Source organism: Oncorhynchus gorbuscha, unplaced genomic scaffold, assembly GCF_021184085.1.
Source record: "Oncorhynchus gorbuscha isolate QuinsamMale2020 ecotype Even-year unplaced genomic scaffold, OgorEven_v1.0 Un_scaffold_3142, whole genome shotgun sequence".
In the NCBI taxonomy this organism is placed as follows: domain Eukaryota; kingdom Metazoa; phylum Chordata; class Actinopteri; order Salmoniformes; family Salmonidae; genus Oncorhynchus; species Oncorhynchus gorbuscha.
The window spans coordinates 1,772-25,459 of NW_025747472.1; the positions used below are offsets into that span (position 1 = coordinate 1,772).

Below are 23,688 nucleotides of genomic sequence, written 5' to 3' on the forward strand. Positions count from 1 at the left end.
TACTGTCCTCCTCTGGTACTTCTGTCCTCCTCTGGTACCTCTGTCCTCCTCTGGTACCTCTGTCCTCCTCTGGTACCTCTGTCCTCCTCTGGTACTTCTGTCCTCCTCTGGTACTTCTGTCCTCCTCTGGTACCTCTGTCCTCCTCTGGTACCTCTGTCCTCCTCTGGTACCTCTGTCCTCCTCTGGTACCTCTGTCCTCCTCTGGTACCTCTGTCCTCCTCTCCGTTCCTGTCTTCATCTGAGTAACCCCTCTCTGTCCTCCATTCCTGTCTTCCTCTGAGTAACCCCTCTCTGTCCTCTGTTCCTGTCTTCCTCTGAGTAACCCCTCTCTGTTTCTCCCTCCATCAGACCGTGGAACATGGGTTCCCCCACCAGCCCTGTGCTTTGGCCTTTGACCCCCAGCTGCAGCTCATGGCCATCGGGACCAAGTCTGGAGCCATCAAGCTGTATCCTTTACCAGCCCTGTACACATGCTCCTTTCTCTGTCTGTCTGTCTGTCTGTCTGTCTGTCTGTCTGTCTGTCTGTCTGTCTGTCTGTCTGTCTGTCTGTCTGTCTGTCTGTCTGTCTGTCTGTCTGTCTGTCTGTCTGTCTGTCTGTCTGTCTGTCTGTCTGTCTGTCTGTCTGTCTGTCTGTCTCTTTCTTTCTGTCTGTCTGTCTGTCTGTCTCTCTCTTTCTTTCTGTCTCTCTCTTTCTTTCTGTCTCTCTCTCTCTTTCTGTCTCTCTCTCTCTTTCTGTCTCTCTGTCTCTCTCTTTCTTTCTGTCTCTCTCTCTCTCTTTCTTTCTGTCTCTCTCTTTCTGTCTGTCTGTCTGTCTGTCTGTCTGTCTGTCTGTCTGTCTGTCTGTCTGTCTGTCTGTCTGTCTGTCTGTCTCTCTCTTTCTTTCTGTCTCTCTCTCTCTCTTTCTTTCTGTCTCTCTCTCTCTTTCTGTCTCTCTCTCTCTCTTTCTTTCTGTCTCTCTCTCTCTCTTTCTTTCTGTCTCTCTCTCTCTTTCTGTCTGAGAAGTGAGGTAGCTCTGTCTCTCTTTCTGTCTGTCTGTCTGTCTGTCTGTCTGTCTGTCTGTCTGTCTGTCTGTCTGTCTGTCTTTCTGTCTTTCTGTCTCTCTCTCTCTCTTTCTTTCTGTCTCTCTCTCTCTCTTTCTTTCTGTCTCTCTCTCTCTCTTTCTTTCTGTCTCTCTCTCTCTTTCTGTCTGAGAAGTGTGAGGTAGCTCTGTCTCTCTTTCTGTCTGTCTGTCTGTCTGTCTGTCTGTCTGTCTGTCTGTCTGTCTGTCTGTCTGTCTGTCTGTCTGTCTGTCTGTCTGTCTGTCTGTCTGTCTGTCTGTCTCTGTCTGTCTGTCTGTCTGTCTCTCTCTTTCTTTCTGTCTCTCTCTTTCTTTCTGTCTCTCTCTCTCTTTCTGTCTCTCTCTCTCTCTTTCTGTCTGAGAAGTGTGAGGTAGCTCTGTCTCTCTGTCTGTCTGTCTGTCTGTCTGTCTGTCTGTCTGTCTGTCTGTCTGTCTGTCTGTCTGTCTGTCTGTCTGTCTGTCTGTCTGTCTCTCTCTCTCTCTTTCTTTCTGTCTCTCTGTCTCTCTCTCTCTTTCTGTCTCTCTCTCTCTCTTTCTTTCTGTCTCTCTCTCTCTTTCTGTCTCTCTCTCTCTCTTTCTTTCTGTCTCTCTCTCTCTTTCTGTCTGAGAAGTGAGGTAGCTCTGTCTCTCTTTCTGTCTGTCTGTCTCTCTGTCTGTCTGTCTGTCTCTCTTTCTGTCCGTCTCTCTGTCTCTGTCTGAGGAGTGTGTGAGGTAGCTCTGTCTCTGTCTGAGAAGTGTGAGGTAGCTCTGTCTCTGTCTGAGAAGTGTGAGGTAGCTCTGTCTCTGTCTGAGAAGTGTGAGGTAGCTCTGTCTCTGTCTGAGAAGTGTGAGGTAGCTCTGTCTCTGTCTGAGGAGTGTGAGGTAGCTCTGTCTCTGTCTGAGAAGTGTGAGGTAGCTCTGTCTCTGTCTGAGAAGTGTGAGGTAGCTCTGTCTCTGTCTGAGAAGTGTGAGGTAGCTCTGTCTCTGTCTGAGAAGTGTGAGGTAGCTCTGTCTCTGTCTGAGGAGTGTGAGGTAGCTCTGTCTCTGTCTGAGGAATGTGAGGTAGCTCTGTCTCTGTCTGAGAAGTGTGAGGTAGCTCTGTCTCTGTCTGAGGAGTGTGAGGTAGCTCTGTCTCTGTCTGAGGAATGTGAGGTAGCTCTGTCTCTGTCTGAGGAATGTGAGGTAGCTCTGTCTCTGTCTGAGGAGAGTGAGGTAGCTCTGTCTCTGTCTGAGGAATGTGAGGTAGCTCTGTCTCTGTCTGAGAAGTGTGAGGTAGCTCTGTGTCTGTCTGAGAAGTGTGAGGTAGCTCTGTCTCTGTCTGAGAAGTGTGAGGTAGCTCTGTCTCTGTCTGAGAAGTGTGAGGTAGCTCTGTCTCTGTCTGAGGAGAAGGAAAGTCTTTCCATCAGCACATATAGAGATATTGTAGTGTGAGGTGTCTCTGTCTCTGTCTGAGGAGAAGGAAAGTCTTTCCATCAGCACATATAGAGATATTGTAGTGTGAGGTAGCTCTGTCTCTGTCTGAGGAGAAGGAAAGTCTTTCCATCAGCACATATAGAGATATTGTAGTGTGAGGTAGCTCTGTCTCTGTCTGAGGAGAAGGAAAGTCTTTCCATCAGCACATATAGAGATATTGTAGTGTGAGGTGTCTCTGTCTGAGGAGAAGGAAAGTCTTTCCATCAGCACATATAGAGATATTGTAGTGTGAGGTAGCTCTGTCTCTGTCTGAGGAGAAGGAAAGTCTTTCCATCAGCACATATAGAGATATTGTAGTGTGAGGTGTCTCTGTCTGAGGAGAAGGAAAGTCTTTCCATCAGCACATATAGAGATATTGTAGTGTGAGGTGCTCTGTCTCTGTCTGAGGAGAAGGAAAGTCTTTCCATCAGCACATATAGAGATATTGTAGTGTGAGTAGCTCTGTCTCTGTCTGAGGAGAAGGAAAGTCTTTCCATCAGCACATATAGAGATATTGTAGTGTGAGGTGCTCTGTCTCTGTCTGAGGAGAAGGAAAGTCTTTCCATCAGCACATATAGAGATATTGTAGTGTGAGTGTCTCTGTCTCTGTCTGAGGAGAAGGAAAGTCTTTCCATCAGCACATATAGAGATATTGTAGTGTGAGGTGTCTCTGTCTCTGTCTGAGGAGAAGGAAAGTCTTTCCATCAGCACATATAGAGATATTGTAGTGTGAGGTAGCTCTGTCTCTGTCTGAGGAGAAGGAAAGTCTTTCCATCAGCACATATAGAGATATTGTAGTGTGAGGTGTCTCTGTCTCTGTCTGAGGAGAAGGAAAGTCTTTCCATCAGCACATATAGAGATATTGTAGTGTGAGGTGTGTCTCTGTCTGAGGAGAAGGAAAGTCTTTCCATCAGCACATATAGAGATATTGTAGTGTGAGGTGTCTCTGTCTGAGGAGAAGGAAAGTCTTTCCATCAGCACATATAGAGATATTGTAGTGTGAGTGTGTCTCTGTCTGAGGAGAAGGAAAGTCTTTCCATCAGCACATATAGAGATATTGTAGTGTGAGGTGTCTCTGTCTGAGGAGAAGGAAAGTCTTTCCATCAGCACATATAGAGATATTGTAGTGTGAGGTGTCTCTGTCTCTGTCTGAGGAGAAGGAAAGTCTTTCCATCAGCACATATAGAGATATTGTAGTGTGAGGTGTCTCTGTCTCTGTCTGAGGAGAAGGAAAGTCTTTCCATCAGCACATATAGAGATATTGTAGTGTGAGGTAGCTCTGTCTCTGTCTGAGGAGAAGGAAAGTCTTTCCATCAGCACATATAGAGATATTGTAGAGGACACATCCTAGTTGGTCAGTCCTTCAGTCTGGTGCTCTCATGTCATCATCTTCCATTAATTCAGTTCTAGATCTATGTTTGTGTGTGTGTGTCATGTCTTTCAGCTTGCTGTGATAGACTGGTTGGTAGTACCAGGCACAGCTGAGAGGAGGGGAGGGAAGGGGGGAGGAGGGGTAAGGGGGGTAGGGGGAGGAGGGAGAGAGAGGGGAGGGGAGGAGGGAGAGAGAGAGACTGTTGCTCCTCTACTGAATGGAGAATCATATACAGTGGGACAAAAGTATTTAGTCAGCCACCAATTGTAAAAGTTCTCCCACTTAAAAGATGAGAGGCCTGTAATTTTCATCATCGGTACACTTCAACTATGACAGACAAAATGAGAAAACAAATCCAGAAAATCACATTGTAGGATTTTTGTATTTATTTATTTGCAAATTATGGTGGAAAATAAGTATTTGGTCAATAACAAAAGTTTATCTCAATACTTTGTTATATGCACTTTGTTGACAATGACAGAGGACATTACGGGGCATTGTGATGTCATTACGGGGCATTGTGATGTCATTACGGGGCATTGTGATGTCATTACGGGGCATTGTGTGTAGATTGATGAGAAAAATATACGATTTAATCTATTTTAGAATAAGGCTGTAATATACACTGATCAAAGAAATAAAGGGAACACTTAAACAACACAACGTAACTCCAAGTCAATCACACTTCTGTGAAATCAAACTGTCCACTTAGGAAGCAACACTGATTGACCATAGATTTCACATGCTGTTGTGCAAATGGAATAGACAACAGGTGGAAATGAAAGGTTCTGCAGGTGGGGCCCACAGACCACTTCTCGGTTCCTATGCTTCCTGGCTGATGTTTTGGTCACTTTTGAATGCTGGCGGTGCTTTCACTCTAGTGGTAGCATGACACGGAGTTTACAACCCACACAAGTGGCTCAGGCAGTGCAGCTCATCCAGGATGGCACATCAATGCGAGATGTGGCAAGAAGGTTTGCTGTGTCTGTCAGCGTAGTGTCCAGAGCATGGAGGCGCTACCAGGAGACAGGCCAGTACAGGTCCTTCTGTAGCTCAGTTGGTAGAGCATGGCGCTTGTAACGCCAGGGTAGTGGTTTCGATCCCGGGACCACCCATACGTAGAATGTATGCACACATGACTGTAAGTCGCTTTGGATAAAAGCGTCTGCTAAATGGCATATATTATTATTATTATATTATTATATTATTATTACATCAGGAGACGTGGAGGAGGCCGTAGGAGGGCAACAACCCAGCAGTAGGACCGCTACTTCCGCCTTTGTGCAAGGAGGAGCAGGAGGAGCACTGCCAGAGCCTTGCAAAATGACCTCCAGCAGGCCACAAATGTGCATGTCTGCTCAAACGGTCAGAAACAGATTCCATGAGGGTGGAATGAGGGCCCGACGTCCACAGGTGGGGGTTGTGCTTACAGCCCAACACCGTGCAGGATGTTTGGCATTTGCCAGAGAACACCAAGATTGGCAAATTCGCCACTGGCGCCCTGTGCTCTTCACAGATGAAAACAGGTTCACACTGAGCACATGATCTATCTGTTAGAACCAGGACTGGGCTGGACCAGGATCTATCTGTTAGAACCAGGACTGGGCTGGACCAGGATCTATCTGTTAGAACCAGGACTGGGCTGCTATGTCTGTCTGTTTGTTATCAATACTCTGACATCAGGCAAATATTTACTCTACGGATGGCAGGGTCTTTCCCTCCTCTAGTGGACCTTGTTCTGGGGCTGCGTCCCCATACTCTAATCCAGATTCCTCCTGGGGCTGCGTCCCCATACTCTAATCCAGATTCCTCCTGGGGCTGCGTCCCCATACTCTAATCCAGATTCCTCCTGGGGCTGCGTCTCCATACTCTAATCCAGATTCCTCCTGGGGCTGCGCCCCCATACTCTAATCCAGATTCCTCCTGGGGCTGTGTCGCCATACTCTAATCCAGATTCCTCCTGGGGCTGCGTCCCCATACTCTAATCCAGATTCCTTATCTAGAATCTGTCTTCCTGTTCTGTAGGTCTGGGTTCTGTGCTAGAATGTGTTCTGTTTTTTCACTTTCAGAGTGCTAGAATGTGTTCTGTGTTCTCTTTTGGAGTGCTAGAATGTGTTCTGTGTTCTCTTTTGGAGTGCTTGAATGTGTTCTGTGTTCTCTTTTGGAGTGCTAGAATGTGTTCTGTGTTCTCTTTTGGAGTGCTAGAATGTGTTCTGTGTTCTCTTTTGGAGTGCTAGAATGTGTTCTGTGTTCTCTTTCGGAGTGCTAGAATGTGTTCTGTGTTCTCTTGTAGAACGTGGAGTTCTCTCTGTGTGTCTGATGAAACCCAGCTGTAGAGACAGATACGCCCATTCATCCTCTAATACTCCTCCCTCTGTCTCTTTCTCCGTCTCTGTTTCTACTTCTCTCCCTCTCTTTTTCTCTCTCTCCTCTCATTAGTATTCTAATGGGGCATCGTGGACTCAAAAAGAGGAGATTTAAATTAGCCTCCTTCTCCACCCTTCTCTCCACCTCTCTCCCTCTCCACCCTTCTCTCCACCTCTCTCCCTCTCCATCCTTCTCTCCACCTCCCTCTCTTTTCTCTCCCTCTCCACCCTTCTCTCCTTCTCCACCTCCCTCTCTTTTCTCTCCCTCTCCACCCCTTCTCTCCCTCTCCCTCTCCACCTCCCTCTTTTCTCTCCTTCTCCACCCTTCTCTCCTTCTCCACCTCCCTCCCTCTCTTTTCTCTCCCTCTCCACCCTTCTCTCCCTCTCCACCTCCCTCTCTTTTCTCTCCCTCTCCACCCCTTCTCTCCACCTCTCTCCCTTTCTCTCCTCTCCCTCTCCCCTCTCTTCTTCCCTCTCCTCTCACCCTTCTCTCCTCTCCACCTCCCTCTCTTTTCTCCACCCTTCTCTCCCTCCTCTCCACCCTTCTCTCTCTCCCTCTCCACCTCCCTCTCTCTTTTCTCACCCTCTCCCTCCCTCTTTTCTCTCCCTCTCCCTCTCCCTCTCTTTTCTCTCCTCTCCACCCTTCTCTCCTCTCCACCTCCTCTCTTTTCTCTCCCTCTCCACCCCTTCTCACCCTCTCCAACCTCTCCACCTCCCTCTCTTTTCTCTCCCTCTCCACCTCCTCTCTTTTCTCTCCTCTCCACCCTCTCTCTCCCTCTCCCACCTCCCTCTCTCTCTCCCTCTCCACCCTTCTCTCCACCTCTCTCCCTCTCACCCCCTTCTCTCCACCTCCCTCTCTTTTCTCCCTCTCCACCCTTCTCTCCACCTCCCTCTCTTTTCTCTCCCTCTCCACCCTTCTCTCCTCTCCACCCTCCTCTCTCTTTTCTCTCCCTCTCCACCTCCTCCTCTTTCTCCCTCTCCACCTTCTCTTCTCTTTTCTCTCCTCTCCACCTCCCTCTCTTTTCTCCACCTCCCTCTCTCTCTCCCCTCTCTCTCCCCTCTCCACCTCCCTCTCTTTTTCTCCTCTCCACCCCTTCTCTCCCTCTCCACCCTTCTCTCCTTCTCCACCTCCCTCTCTTTTCTCTCCCTCTCCACCCTTCTCTCCCTCTCCACCTCCTCTCTTTTCTCTCCCTCTCCACCCTTTTCTCTCTCTCCACCTCTCGCTCCTCTCTCCACCTCGCTCTCTCTTTCTCTCTCCCTCTCCACCCTTTTCTCTCTCTCCCACCTCTCCACCTCCCTCGCTCGCTCTCTCTCCACCTCGCTCGCTCCTCTCCACTCTCTCCCACCTCTAGCTCCTCTCTCCACCTCCTGCTCTCTCTCCACCTCGCTCGCTCTCCCTCTCCACCCCTCGCTCTCTCTCTCTCTCCACCTCCTCGCTCTCTCCTCTCTCCACCTCGCTCGCTCTCTCTCTCTCCACCTCGCTCGCTCTCTCTCTCTCCCACCTCTCCACCTCGCTGCGCTCTCTCTCTCTCCCACCCTCGCTCTCTCTCTCTCCACCTCGCTCGCTCTCTCTCCACCTCGCTCGCTCTCTCTCTCTCCACCTCGCCGCTCTCTCTCTCTCCACCTCCGCTTCTCTCCACCCTCTCTTCCCACCTGCGCTCTCTCTCTCCCACCTCGCTCGCTCTCTCTCCACCTCGCTCTCTCTCTCTCCACCTCGCTGCTCGCTCTCTCTCTCCACCTCGCACGCTCTCTCTCTCCACCCTTCGCTCTCTTTCTCCACCCCTCGCTTTCTCTCTCCACCTCGCTCGCTCTCTCTCCCACCTCTCGCTCTCTCTCTCTTTTCTCTCCCTCTCCACCCTTTTCTCTCTCTCCCACCTCGCTGCGCTCTCTCTCCACCTCGCTCGCTCTCTCTCCACCTCGCTCTCGCTCTCTCTCTACCTCGCTTTCGCTCTCTCCACCTCGCTCGCTCTCTCTCCACCTCGCTCGCTCTCTCTCCCACCTCGCTCGCTCGCTCTCTCTCTCTCCACCTGCTCGCTCTCTCCACCTCGCTCTCTTCTCTCCACCCGCTCGCTCTCTCTCTCTTCCACCTCCTCGCTCTCTCTCTCCCACCTCGCTCGCTCTCTCTCTCTTTTCTCTCCCTCTCCACCCTTTTCTCTCTCTCCACCTCGCTCGCTCTCTCTCCACCTCGCTCGCTCTCTCTCCACTCGCTCGCTCTCTCTCCACCTCGCTCTCTCTCTCCACCTCGCTCGCTCTCTCTCCCACCACCTCGCTCTCTCTCTCTCCACCAGCTCGCTCTCTCTCTCCACCTCGCTCTCTCTCTCTCCCACCTCGCTCGCTCTCTCTCTCTCCCACCTCCTCCCTCTCCACGCTCTCTCTCTCTCCACCTCGCTCTCTCTCTCTCTCTCCCACCTCGCTCGCCTCTCTCCGCTCTCTCTCTCTCCCCTTCCCTTCTCCACCTCGCTCTCTCTCTCTCTCCACCTCGCTCGCTCTCTCTCTCTCCACCTCGCTCGCTCTCTCTCTCTCCACCCCTCGCTCCACTCGCTCTCTCTCTCTCCACCTCGCTCGCTCTCTCTCTCTCCACCTCGCTCGCTCTCTCTCTCCACCTCGCTCGCTCTCTCTCTCTCCACCTCGCTCGCTCTCTCTCTCTCCACCTCGCCGCTCTCTCTCTCTCCACCTCGCTTTCTCTCCACTCTCTCCACTCTCTCTCTCTCCACCTCGCTCTCTCTCTCTCTCTCTCCTCCACCTCTCGCTCTCTCTCTCTCTCTCTCTCTCTCTCTCTCTCTCTCTCTCTCTCTCTCTCTCTCTCTCTCTCTCTCTCTCTCTCTCTCTCTCTCTCTCTCTCTCTCTCTCTCTCTCTCTCTCTCTCTCTCTCTCTCTCTCTCTCTCTCTCTCCATCTCGCTCTCTCTCCACCTCGCTCTCTCGCTCCTCTCCACCTCTCGCTCTGCTCTCCTTCAGCCAGTTTCTTCTTATAGACTCAAAGTTTAATTCCCTCCTCTTTCCTCATTCATCACCCTACTTCACACACCCATCCTGTTGCTCTGAGCTCAGTAGGCTATTGTTGCAGGCTCTGTTAAGAGGTGTGTGGGTTGGTTCTCCAGAGAGGGGCTGCTTGGCCTGACTGAGACAGACATGAGCCAGAGGCTGGGTGGGTTGACAGATCTGTGTGTGAGAGAGATGATGGACTGTGTACCTCTACTACCTGCGTCGAGGCTGTCGAGTCTGCCGATAAGAATGTGGTGATTGACAGAGTCGAAAGCCTTAGCCAGGTCGATGAAGACGGCTGCACAGTACTGTCTTTTATCGATGGCGGTTATGATATCGTTTAGGACCTTGAGCGTGGCTGAGGTGCACCCATGACCAGCTCGGAAACCAGATTGCACAGCGGAGAAGGTACGGTGAGATTCGAGATGGTCGGTGTTCTGTTTGTTCACTTGGCTTTCGAAGACTTTAGTGTGGACAAAGGGTCCAGGCCAGTTGTGATGGATGGGCGGGGCTCCGTGTGGACAAAGGGTCCAGGCCAGTTGTGATGGATGGGCGGGGCTCCGTGTGGACAAAGGGTCCAGGCCAGTTGACAAGAGAGGTAGTGTAGTTGATGTACTTCGTTTGCTAGCCGGGGGAATGGGCTAGCTCGAGGCTAGCTGGTGCTTGCTTCTGGACAAGGGCGTTAGCCACGATAGCCACTCGGTAGCAGCTAGCTAGCTGCGATGATCCGGTGTAATGGTCCAGAGTTTTCGGCAGGAATCTGGTGATTTAGTGGAGAGAAAGAAAGCAGTCCGATAGGCTCAGGGCTGATCATCTGATATCATGTGCAGACTGGCAGATATTATCTGTCTATCCGGGCTAAAGCGGCTGGTGTCTGAGCTAAAGACTGCTAACAGTGGCTAACAATGACTAAATAGCTAGTAGCTGATTAGCTGGCTAGCCACTGAAGGCTAGCCACTGAAGGCTAGCCACTGAAGGCTGGCTACTGAAGGCTGGCCACTGAAGGCTAGCCACTGAAGGCTAGCCACTGAAGGCTGGCTACTGAAGGCTGGCCACTGAAGGCTGGCCACTGAAGGCTAGCCACTGAAGGCTGGCTACTGAAGGCTGGCTACTGAAGGCTGGCTACTGAAGGCTGGCTACTGAAGCCTAGCCACTGAAGGCTGGCTACTGAAGCCTAGCTACTGAAGGCTAGCCACTGAAGCCTAGCCACTGAAGCCTAGCCACTGAAGGCTAGCCACTGAAGCCTAGCCACTGAAGGCTGGCCACTGAAGGCTGGCCACTGAAGGCTGGCCACTGAAGGCTAGCCACTGAAAGCTGGCCACTGAAGGCTAGCCACTGAAGCCTAGCCACTGAAGCCTGGCCACTGAAGGCTGGCTACTGAAGGCTGGCCACTGAAGGCTAGCCACTGAAGGCTGGCTACGGAAAGCTGGCTACTGAAGGCTGGCCACTGAAGGCTGGCCACTGAAGGCTGGCCACTGAAGGCTGGCCACTGAAGGCTGGCCACTGAAGGCTGGCTACTGAAGGCTGGCTACTGAAGCCTAGCCACTGAAGGCTGGCTACTTAAGCCTAGCCACTGAAGGCTAGCCACTGAAGGCTGAAGGCTGGCACTGAAGCCTAGCTGAAGGCTAGCCACTGAAGGCTAGCCACTGAAGCCTAGCCACTGAAGGCTAGCCACTGAAGCCTAGCCACTGAAGCTGGCCACTGAAGGCTGGCCACTGAAGGCTGGCCACTGAAGGCTAGCCACTGAAGGCCACTGGCTAGCCACGGAAGCACTGAAGCTGGCCTGGCCACTGAAGGCTGGCCACCAGTAGCCACTGGCTGGCCACTGAAGGCTAGCCACTGAAGGCTGGCCACTGAAGGCTGGCTACTGAAGGCTGGCCACTGAAGGCTGGCTAACGGATTTAGATGTGCTGGCTACTGAAGGCTGGCCACTGAAGGCTGGCCACTGAAGGCTGGCCACTGAAGGCTGGCCACTGAAGGCTGGCCACTGAAGGCTGGCTACTGAAGGCTGGCTACTGAAGCCTAGCCACTGAAGGCTGGCTACTTAAGCCTAGCCACTGAAGGCTGGCTACTGAAGCATAGCCACTGAAGGCTGGCTACTGAAGGCTAGCTACTGAAGGCTAGCCACTGAAGCCTAGCCACTGAAGCCTAGCCACTGAAGCCTAGCCACTGAAGCCTAGCCACTGAAGGCTAGCCACTGAAGGCTGGCTACTGAAGGCTGGCTACTGAAGGCTAGCTACGGAAGGCTAGCTACGGAAGGCTAGCTGCTGATGGAGATTCCAGTTATAAGGTCGATTTAATAGCAGATCTGTACCACGTTGTGGGAGGCGGGTTGCAGAAAGGTATTTAATTAGAAAATGGAAAAAGAGATTTGAAATGTATACAGAAAAAAGCTTGGTCACTGATGCTGTAGCTAATAACTAGATTTAGATGTGCTGGGTTATGTAGTAGCTAGCTCTAGTTGTGTGTTGTAGCTAATAACTAGATTTAGATGTGCTGGGTTATGTAGTAGCTAGCTCTAGTTGTGTGTTGTAGCTAATAACTAGATTTAGATGTGCTGGGTTATGTAGTAGCTAGCTCTAGTTGTGTGTTGTAGCTAATAACTAGATTTAGATGTGCTGGGTTATGTAGTAGCTAGCTCTAGTTGTGTGTTGTAGCTAATAACTAGATTTAGATGTGCTGGGTTATGTAGTAGCTAGCTCTAGTTGTGTGTTGTAGCTAATAACTAGATTTAGATGTGCTGGGTTATGTAGTAGCTAGCTCTAGTTGTGTGTTGTAGCTAATAACTAGATTTAGATGTGCTGGGTTATGCTAGCTCTAGTTGTGTGTTGTAGCTAATAACTAGATTTAGATGTGCTCTAGCTCTAGTTGTGTGTTGTAGCTAATAACTAGATTTAGATGTGCTGGGTTATGTAGTAGCTAGCTCTAGTTGTGTGTTGTAGCTAATAACTAGATTTAGATGTGCTGGGTTATGTACTAGTGTTGTAGCTCTAGTTAGATGTGTGTAGCTAATAACTAGATTTAGATGTGCTGTAGCTAGCTCTAGTTGTGTGTTGTAGCTAATAACTAGATTTAGATGTGCTGGGTTATGTAGTAGCTAGCTCTAGTTGTGTGTTGTAGCTATGTTGTAACTAGGATTAGTTGTGTGTTGTAGCTACGCTGTAACTAGATTTCGATGTACTGGGTTATGTACTGTAACTAGATTTAGATGTACTGGGTTATGTACTGTAACTAGATTTAGATGTGCTGGGTTATGTAGTAGCTAGCTCTAGTTGTGTGTTGTAGCTATGTTGTAACTAGGATTAGTTGTGTGTTGTAGCTACGCTGTAACTAGATTTCGATGTACTGGGTTATGTACTGTAACTAGATTTAGATGTACTGGGTTATGTACTGTAACTAGATTTAGATGTGCTGGGTTATGTAGTAGCTAGCTCTAGTTGTGTGTTGTAGCTATGTTGTAACTAGGATTAGTTGTGTGTTGTAGCTACGCTGTAACTAGATTTCGATGTACTGGGTTATGTACTGTAACTAGATTTAGATGTACTGGGTTATGTACTGGGTTATGGAGTAGCTAGCTCTAGCTATGCTGGATTATGTAGTAGCTAGCTCTAAATGTGTCAGAGTTGAGGACAATGATTCTGTTGGTCGTTATTCAGACCGTGAAATCTCTTTATCCTCGCTAGCGCTTCCCTTACGCATCACTGGACAAATACACAGCCCCGCTCCCTGTGTGTCAGAGAGTTTCAGTAATTATGGGTAAGAACTGGAGACACACAATGATCATGTTAACTTTTATGTTTGTGTAGATCAGGTATATAGACATGGTGGTGGTGAATAGTAGTTAATTAAACTGGTAGATCAGGTATATAGACATGGTGGTGGTGGTGAATAGTAGTTAATTCAACAGGTAGATCAGGTATATAGACATGGTGGTGGTGAATAGTAGTTAATTCAACAGGTAGATCAGGTATATAGACATGGTGGTGGTGGTGAATAGTAGTTAATTCAACAGGTAGATCAGGTATATAGACATGGTGGTGAATAGTAGTTAATTAAACTGGTAGATCAGGTATATAGACATGGTGGTGGTGAATAGCAGTTAATTCAACAGGTAGATCAGGTATATAGACATGGTGGTGGTGGTGAATAGTAGTTAATTCAACAGGTAGATCAGGTATATAGACATGGTGGTGGTGAATAGTAGTTAATTCAACAGGTAGATCAGGTATATAGACATGGTGGTGGTGGGAATAGTAGTGTAGATCAGGTATATAGACATGGTGGTGAATAGTAGTTAATTCAACAGGTAGATCAGGTATATAGACATGGTGGTGAATAGTAGTTAATTCAACAGGTAGATCAGGTATATAGACATGGTGGTGGTGGTGAATAGTAGTTAATTCAACAGGTAGATCAGGTATATAGACATGGTGGTGAATAGTAGTTAATTCAACAGGTAGATCAGGTATATAGACATGGTGGTGGTGAATAGTAGTTAATTCAACAGGTAGATCAGGTATATAGACATGGTGGTGAATAGTAGTTAATTCAACAGGTAGATCAGGTATATAGACATGATGGTGGTGAATAGTAGTTAATTCAACAGGTAGATCAGGTATATAGACAGGTATATAGTTAATTCAACAGGTAGATCAGGTATATAGACATGGTGGTGAATAGTAGTTAATTCAACAGGTAGATCAGGTATATAGACATGGTGGTGGTGGTGAATAGTAGTTAATTCAACAGGTAGATCAGGTATATAGACATGGTGGTGAATAGTAGTTAATTCAACAGGTAGATCAGGTATATAGACATGGTGGTGAATAGTAGTTAATTCAACAGGTAGATCAGGTATATAGACATGGTGGTGGTGAATAGTAGTTAATTCAACAGGTAGATCAGGTATATAGACATGGTGGTGGTGAATAGTAGTTAATTCAACAGGTAGATCAGGTATATAGACATGGTGGTGGTGAATAGTAGTTAATTCAACAGGTAGATCAGGTATATAGACATGGTGGTGGTGAATAGTAGTTAATTCAACAGGTAGATCAGGTATATAGACATGGTGGTGGTGGTGAATAGTAGTTAATTCAACAGGTAGATCAGGTATATAGACATGGTGGTGAATAGTAGTTAATTCAACAGGTAGATCAGGTATATAGACATGGTGGTGAATAGTAGTTAATTCAACAGGTAGATCAGGTATATAGACATGGTGGTGGTAGTGAATAGTAGTTAATTCAACAGGTAGATCAGGTATATAGACATGGTGGTGGTGGTGAATAGTAGTTAATTCAACAGGTAGATCAGGTATATAGACATGGTGGTGGTGGTGAATAGTAGTTAATTCAACAGGTAGATCAGGTATATAGACATGGTGGTGGTGAATAGTAGTTAATTCAACAGGTAGATCAGGTATATAGACATGGTGGTGGTGGTGAATAGTAGTTAATTCAACAGGTAGATCAGGTATATAGACATGGTGGTGGTGAATAGTAGTTAATTCAACAGGTAGATCAGGTATATAGACATGGTGGTGAATAGTAGTTAATTCAACAGGTAGATCAGGTATATAGACATGGTGGTGAATAGTAGTTAATTCAACAGGTAGATCAGGTATATAGACATGGTGGTGGTGGTGAATAGTAGTTAATTCAACAGGTAGATCAGGTATATAGACATGGTGGTGGTGAATAGTAGTTAATTCAACAGGTAGATCAGGTATATAGACATGGTGGTGAATAGTAGTTAATTCAACAGGTAGATCAGGTATATAGACATGGTGGTGAATAGTAGTTAATTCAACAGGTAGATCAGGTATATAGACATGGTGGTGGTGGTGAATAGTAGTTAATTCAACAGGTAGATCAGGTATATAGACATGGTGGTGAATAGTAGTTAATTCAACAGGTAGATCAGGTATATAGACATGGTGGTGGTGGTGAATAGTAGTTAATTCAACAGGTAGATCAGGTATATAGACATGGTGGTGAATAGTAGTTAATTCAACAGGTAGATCAGGTATATAGACATGGTGGTGAATAGTAGTTAATTCAACAGGTAGATCAGGTATATAGACATGGTGGTGGTGGTGAATAGTAGTTAATTCAACAGGTAGATCAGGTATATAGACATGGTGGTGAATAGTAGTTAATTCAACAGGTAGATCAGGTATATAGACATGGTGGTGGTGGTGAATAGTAGTTAATTCAACAGGTAGATCAGGTATATAGACATGGTGGTGAATAGTAGTTAATTCAACAGGTAGATCAGGTATATAGACATGGTGGTGAATAGTAGTTAATTCAACAGGTAGATCAGGTATATAGACATGGTGGTGAATAGTAGTTAATTCAACAGGTAGATCAGGTATATAGACATGGTGGTGGTGGTGAATAGTAGTTAATTCAACAGGTAGATCAGGTATATAGACATGGTGGTGGTGGTGAATAGTAGTTAATTCAACAGGTAGATCAGGTATATAGACATGGTGGTGAATAGTAGTTAATTCAACAGGTAGATCAGGTATATAGACATGGTGGTGAATAGTAGTTAATTCAACAGGTAGATCAGGTATATAGACATGGTGGTGGTGGTGAATAGTAGTTAATTCAACAGGTAGATCAGGTATATAGACATGGTGGTGAATAGTAGTTAATTCAACAGGTAGATCAGGTATATAGACATGGTGGTGGTGAATAGTAGTTAATTCAACAGGTAGATCAGGTATATAGACATGGTGGTGAATAGTAGTTAATTCAACAGGTAGATCAGGTATATAGACATGGTGGTGGTGAATAGTAGTTAATTCAACAGGTAGATCAGGTATATAGACATGGTGGTGGTGGTGAATAGTAGTTAATTCAACAGGTAGATCAGGTATATAGACATGGTGGTGAATAGTAGTTAATTCAACAGGTAGATCAGGTATATAGACATGGTGGTGAATAGTAGTTAATTCAACAGGTAGATCAGGTATATAGACATGGTGGTGAATAGTAGTTAATTCAACAGGTAGATCAGGTATATAGACATGGTGGTGAATAGTAGTTAATTCAACAGGTAGATCAGGTATATAGACATGGTGGTGAATAGTAGTTAATTCAACAGGTAGATCAGGTATATAGACATGGTGGTGAATAGTAGTTAATTCAACAGGTAGATCAGGTATATAGACATGGTGGTGGTGAATAGTAGTTAATTCAACAGGTAGATCAGGTATATAGACATGGTGGTGAATAGTAGTTAATTCAACAGGTAGATCAGGTATATAGACATGGTGGTGGTGGTGAATAGTAGTTAATTCAACAGGTAGATCAGGTATATAGACATGGTGGTGGTGGTGAATAGTAGTTAATTCAACAGGTAGATCAGGTATATAGACATGGTGGTGGTGGTGAATAGTAGTTAATTCAACAGGTAGATCAGGTATATAGACATGGTGGTGAATAGTAGTTAATTCAACAGGTAGATCAGGTATATAGACATGGTGGTGGTGGTGAATAGTAGTTAATTCAACAGGTAGATCAGGTATATAGACATGGTGGTGAATAGTAGTTAATTCAACAGGTAGATCAGGTATATAGACATGGTGGTGAATAGTAGTTAATTCAACAGGTAGATCAGGTATATAGACATGGTGGTGGTGGTGAATAGTAGTTAATTCAACAGGTAGATCAGGTATATAGACATGGTGGTGGTGGTGAATAGTAGTTAATTCAACAGGTAGATCAGGTATATAGACATCAGGTAGACATGGTGGTGAATAGTAGTTAATTCAACAGGTAGATCAGGTATATAGACATGGTGGTGGTGGTGAATAGTAGTTAATTCAACAGGTAGATCAGGTATATAGACATGGTGGTGAATAGTAGTTAATTCAACAGGTAGATCAGGTATATAGACATGGTGGTGAATAGTAGTTAATTCAACAGGTAGATCAGGTATATAGACATGGTGGTGGTGGTGAATAGTAGTTAATTCAACAGGTAGATCAGGTATATAGACATGGTGGTGAATAGTAGTTAATTCAACAGGTAGATCAGGTATATAGACATGGTGGTGAATAGTAGTTAATTCAACAGGTAGATCAGGTATATAGACATGGTGGTGGTGGTGAATAGTAGTTAATTCAACAGGTAGATCAGGTATATAGACATGGTGGTGGTGAATAGTAGTTAATTCAACAGGTAGATCAGGTATATAGACATGGTGGTGAATAGTAGTTAATTCAACAGGTAGATCAGGTATATAGACATGGTGGTGGTGGTGAATAGTAGTTAATTCAACAGGTAGATCAGGTATATAGACATGGTGGTGAATAGTAGTTAATTCAACAGGTAGATCAGGTATATAGACATGGTGGTGAATAGTAGTTAATTCAACAGGTAGATCAGGTATATAGACATGGTGGTGGTGGTGAATTAGTAGTTAATTCAACAGGTAGATCAGGTATATAGACATGGTGGTGAATAGTAGTTAATTCAACAGGTAGATCAGGTATATAGACATGGTGGTGAATAGTAGTTAATTCAACAGGTAGATCAGGTATATAGACATGGTGGTGGTGGTGAATAGTAGTTAATTCAACAGGTAGATCAGGTATATAGACATGGTGGTGAATAGTAGTTAATTCAACAGGTAGATCAGGTATATAGACATGGTGGTGGTGGTGAATAGTAGTTAATTCAACAGGTAGATCAGGTATATAGACATGGTGGTGGTGGTGAATGGTTAATTCAACAGGTAGATCAGGTGAATAGTAGTTAATTCAACAGGTAGATCAGGTATATAGACATGGTGGTGGTGAATAGTAGTTAATTCAACAGGTAGATCAGGTATATAGACATGGTGGTGGTGGTGAATAGTAGTTAATTCAACAGGTAGATCAGGTATATAGACATGGTGGTGGTGAATAGTAGTTAATTCAACAGGTAGATCAGGTATATAGACATGGTGGTGGTGAATAGTAGTTAATTCAACAGGTAGATCAGGTATATAGACATGGTGGTGGTGGTGAATAGTAGTTAATTCAACAGGTAGATCAGGTATATAGACATGGTGGTGAATAGTAGTTAATTCAACAGGTAGATCAGGTATATAGACATGGTGGTGAATAGTAGTTAATTCAACAGGTAGATCAGGTATATAGACATGGTGGTGAATAGTAGTTAATTCAACAGGTAGATCAGGTATATAGACATGGTGGTGAATAGTAGTTAATTCAACAGGTAGATCAGGTATATAGACATGGTGGTGGTGGTGAATAGTAGTTAATTCAACAGGTAGATCAGGTATATAGACATGGTGGTGGTGGTGAATAGTAGTTAATTCAACAGGTAGATCAGGTATATAGACATGGTGGTGGTGGTGAATAGTAGTTAATTCAACAGGTAGATCAGGTATATAGACATGGTGGTGGTGGTGAATAGTAGTTAATTCAACAGGTAGATCAGGTATATAGACATGGTGGTGAATAGTAGTTAATTCAACAGGTAGATCAGGTATATAGACATGGTGGTGAATAGTAGTTAATTCAACAGGTAGATCAGGTATATAGACATGGTGGTGAATAGTAGTTAATTCAACAGGTAGATCAGGTATATAGACATGGTGGGTGAATAGTAGTTAATTCAACAGGTAGATCAGGTATATAGACATGGTGGTGGTGGTGAATAGTAGTTAATTCAACAGGTAGATCAGGTATATAGACATGGTGGTGAATAGTAGTTAATTCAACAGGTAGATCAGGTATATAGACATGGTGGTGAATAGTAGTTAATTCAACAGGTAGATCAGGTATATAGACATGGTGGTGGTGGTGAATAGTAGTTAATTCAACAGGTAGATCAGGTATATAGACATGGTGGTGGTGGTGAATAGTAGTTAATTCAACAGGTAGATCAGGTATATAGACATGGTGGTGGTGAATAGTAGTTAATTCAACAGGTAGATCAGGTATATAGACATGGTGGTGAATAGTAGGTGAATAGTAGTTAATTCAACAGGTAGATCAGGTATATAGACATGGTGGTGAATAGTAGTTAATTCAACAGGTAGATCAGGTATATAGACATGGTGGTGAATAGTAGTTAATTCAACAGGTAGATCAGGTATATAGACATGGTGGTGGTGGTGAATAGTAGTTAATTCAACAGGTAGATCAGGTATATAGACATGGTGGTGGTGGTGAATAGTAGTTAATTCAACAGGTAGATCAGGTATATAGACATGGTGGTGAATAGTAGTTAATTCAACAGGTAGATCAGGTATATAGACATGGTGGTGAATAGTAGTTAATTCAACAGGTAGATCAGGTATATAGACATGGTGGTGGTGAATAGTAGTTAATTCAACAGGTAGATCAGGTATATAGACATGGTGGTGAATAGTAGTTAATTCAACAGGTAGATCAGGTATATAGACATGGTGGTGAATAGTAGTTAATTCAACAGGTAGATCAGGTATATAGACATGGTGGTGGTGGTGAATAGTAGTTAATTCAACAGGTAGATCAGGTATATAGACATGGTGGTGGTGGTGGTGAATAGTAGTTAATTCAACAGGTAGATCAGGTATATAGACATGGTGGTGGTGGTGAATAGTAGTTAATTCAACAGGTAGATCAGGTATATAGACATGGTGGTGAATAGTAGTTAATTCAACAGGTAGATCAGGTATATAGACATGGTGGTGGTGGTGAATAGTAGTTAATTCAACAGGTAGATCAGGTATATAGACATGGTGGTGAATAGTAGTTAATTCAACAGGTAGATCAGGTATATAGACATGGTGGTGAATAGTAGTTAATTCAACAGGTAGATCAGGTATATAGACATGGTGGTGGTGGTGAATAGTAGTTAATTCAACAGGTAGATCAGGTATATAGACATGGTGGTGAATAGTAGTTAATTCAACAGGTAGATCAGGTATATAGACATGGTGGTGGTGGTGAATAGTAGTTAATTCAACAGGTAGATCAGGTATATAGACATGGTGGTGGTGAATAGTAGTTAATTCAACAGGTAGATCAGGTATATAGACATGGTGGTGAATAGTAGTTAATTCAACAGGTAGATCAGGTATATAGACATGGTGGTGAATAGTAGTTAATTCAACAGGTAGATCAGGTATATAGACATGGTGGTGGTGGTGAATAGTAGTTAATTCAACAGGTAGATCAGGTATATAGACATGGTGGTGAATAGTAGTTAATTCAACAGGTAGATCAGGTATATAGACATGGTGGTGGTGGTGGTGAATAGTAGTTAATTAAACAGGTAGATCAGGTATATAGACATGGTGGTGGTGGTGAATAGTAGTTAATTCAACAGGTAGATCAGGTATATAGACATGGTGGTGAATAGTAGTTAATTCAACAGGTAGATCAGGTATATAGACATGGTGGTGGTGAATAGTAGTTAATTCAACAGGTAGATCAGGTATATAGACATGGTGGTGGTGGTGGTGAATAGTAGTTAATTCAACAGGTAGATCAGGTATATAGACATGGTGGTGAATAGTAGTTAATTCAACAGGTAGATCAGGTATATAGACATGGTGGTGAATAGTAGTTAATTCAACAGGTAGATCAGGTATATAGACATGGTGGTGAATAGTAGTTAATTCAACAGGTAGATCAGGTATATAGACATGGTGGTGAATAGTAGTTAATTCAACAGGTAGATCAGGTATATAGACATGGTGGTGAATAGTAGTTAATTCAACAGGTAGATCAGGTATATAGACATGGTGGTGGTGGTGGTGAATAGTAGTTAATTCAACAGGTAGATCAGGTATATAGACATGGTGGTGAATAGTAGTTAATTCAACAGGTAGATCAGGTATATAGACATGGTGGTGGTGGTGAATAGTAGTTAATTCAACAGGTAGATCAGGTATATAGACATGGTGGTGAATAGTAGTTAATTCAACAGGTAGATCAGGTATATAGACATGGTGGTGGTGGTGAATAGTAGTTAATTCAACAGGTAGATCAGGTATATAGACATGGTGGTGGTGGTGAATAGTAGTTAATTCAACAGGTAGATCAGGTATATAGACATGGTGGTGGTGAATAGTAGTTAATTCAACAGGTAGATCAGGTATATAGACATGGTGGTGGTGGTGAATAGTAGTTAATTCAACAGGTAGATCAGGTATATAGACATGGTGGTGAATAGTAGTTAATTCAACAGGTAGATCAGGTATATAGACATGGTGGTGAATAGTAGTTAATTCAACAGGTAGATCAGGTATATAGACATGGTGGTGAATAGTAGTTAATTCAACAGGTAGATCAGGTATATAGACATGGTGGTGGTGAATAGTAGTTAATTCAACAGGTAGATCAGGTATATAGACATGGTGGTGGTGGTGAATAGTAGTTAATTCAACAGGTAGATCAGGTATATAGACATGGTGGTGAATAGTAGTTAATTCAACAGGTAGATCAGGTATATAGACATGGTGGTGAATAGTAGTTAATTCAACAGGTAGATCAGGTATATAGACATGGTGGTGGTGGTGAATAGTAGTTAATTCAACAGGTAGATCAGGTATATAGACATGGTGGTGAATAGTAGTTAATTCAACAGGTAGATCAGGTATATAGACATGGTGGTGGTGGTGAATAGTAGTTAATTCAACAGGTAGATCAGGTATATAGACATGGTGGTGGTGAATAGTAGTTAATTCAACAGGTAGATCAGGTATATAGACATGGTGGTGAATAGTAGTTAATTCAACAGGTAGATCAGGTATATAGACATGGTAGTGGTGAATAGTAGTTAATTCAACAGGTAGATCAGGTATATAGACATGGTGGTGAATAGTAGTTAATTCAACAGGTAGATCAGGTATATAGTGGTGGTGGTGAATAGTAGTTAATTCAACAGGTAGATCAGGTATATAGACATGGTGGTGGTGGTGAATAGTAGTTAATTCAACAGGTAGATCAGGTATATAGACATGGTGGTGAATAGTAGTTAATTCAACAGGTAGATCAGGTATATAGACATGGTGGTGGTGGTGAATAGTAGTTAATTCAACAGGTAGATCAGGTATATAGACATGGTGGTGAATAGTAGTTAATTCAACAGGTAGATCAGGTATATAGACATGGTGGTGGTGAATAGTAGTTAATTCAACAGGTAGATCAGGTATATAGACATGGTGGTGGTGGTGAATAGTAGTTAATTCAACAGGTAGATCAGGTATATAGACATGGTGGTGGTGGTGAATAGTAGTTAATTCAACAGGTAGATCAGGTATATAGACATGGTGGTGAATAGTAGTTAATTCAACAGGTAGATCAGGTATATAGACATGGTGGTGGTGGTGAATAGTAGTTAATTCAACAGGTAGATCAGGTATATAGACATGGTGGTGGTGAATAGTAGTTAATTCAACAGGTAGATCAGGTATATAGACATGGTGGTGAATGAATAGTAGTTAATTCAACAGGTAGATCAGGTATATAGACATGGTGGTGGTGGTGAATAGTAGTTAATTCAACAGGTAGATCAGGTATATAGACATGGTGGTGGTGGTGAATAGTAGTTAATTCAACAGGTAGATCAGGTATATAGACATGGTGGTGGTGGTGAATAGTAGTTAATTCAACAGGTAGATCAGGTATATAGACATGGTGGTGAATAGTAGTTAATTCAACAGGTAGATCAGGTATATAGACATGGTGGTGAATAGTAGTTAATTCAACAGGTAGATCAGGTATATAGACATGGTGGTGGTGGTGAATAGTAGTTAATTCAACAGGTAGATCAGGTATATAGACATGGTGGTGAATAGTAGTTAATTCAACAGGTAGATCAGGTATATAGACATGGTGGTGGGTGAATAGTAGTTAATTCAACAGGTAGATCAGGTATATAGACATGGTGGTGAATAGTAGTTAATTCAACAGGTAGATCAGGTATATAGACATGGTGGTGGTGAATAGTAGTTAATTCAACAGGTAGATCAGGTATATAGACATGGTGGTGAATAGTAGTTAATTCAACAGGTAGATCAGGTATATAGACATGGTGGTGAATAGTAGTTAATTCAACAGGTAGATCAGGTATATAGACATGGTGGTGACATGGTGGTGAATAGTAGTTAATTCAACAGGTAGATCAGGTATATAGACATGGTGGTGAATAGTAGTTAATTCAACAGGTAGATCAGGTATATAGACATGGTGGTGAATAGTAGTTAATTCAACAGGTAGATCAGGTATATAGACATGGTGGTGAATAGTAGTTAATTCAACAGGTAGATCAGGTATATAGACATGGTGGTGAATAGTAGTTAATTCAACAGGTAGATCAGGTATATAGACATGGTGGTGAATAGTAGTTAATTCAACAGGTAGATCAGGTATATAGACATGGTGGTGAATAGTAGTTAATTCAACAGGTAGATCAGGTATATAGACATGGTGGTGAATAGTAGTTAATTCAACAGGTAGAT

At 44.2% G+C, this 23,688-nt stretch overlaps 1 protein-coding gene across 1 annotated transcript in view; it reads left to right on the top strand.

Annotated features, from left to right (window-relative positions):
• Positions 1-320: 320 nt before the first annotated feature.
• Positions 321-23,688, top strand: part of LOC124027366 (lethal(2) giant larvae protein homolog 1-like) — a gene marked incomplete at both ends in the record, with an annotated part of 48,646 nt that continues 25,278 nt past the window's right edge. Inside the window, one exon of the mRNA XM_046339815.1 lies at positions 321-447. Coding sequence (XP_046195771.1) covers positions 321-447 — 127 coding nt within the window. The remainder of the gene's footprint in view (positions 448-23,688) is intronic.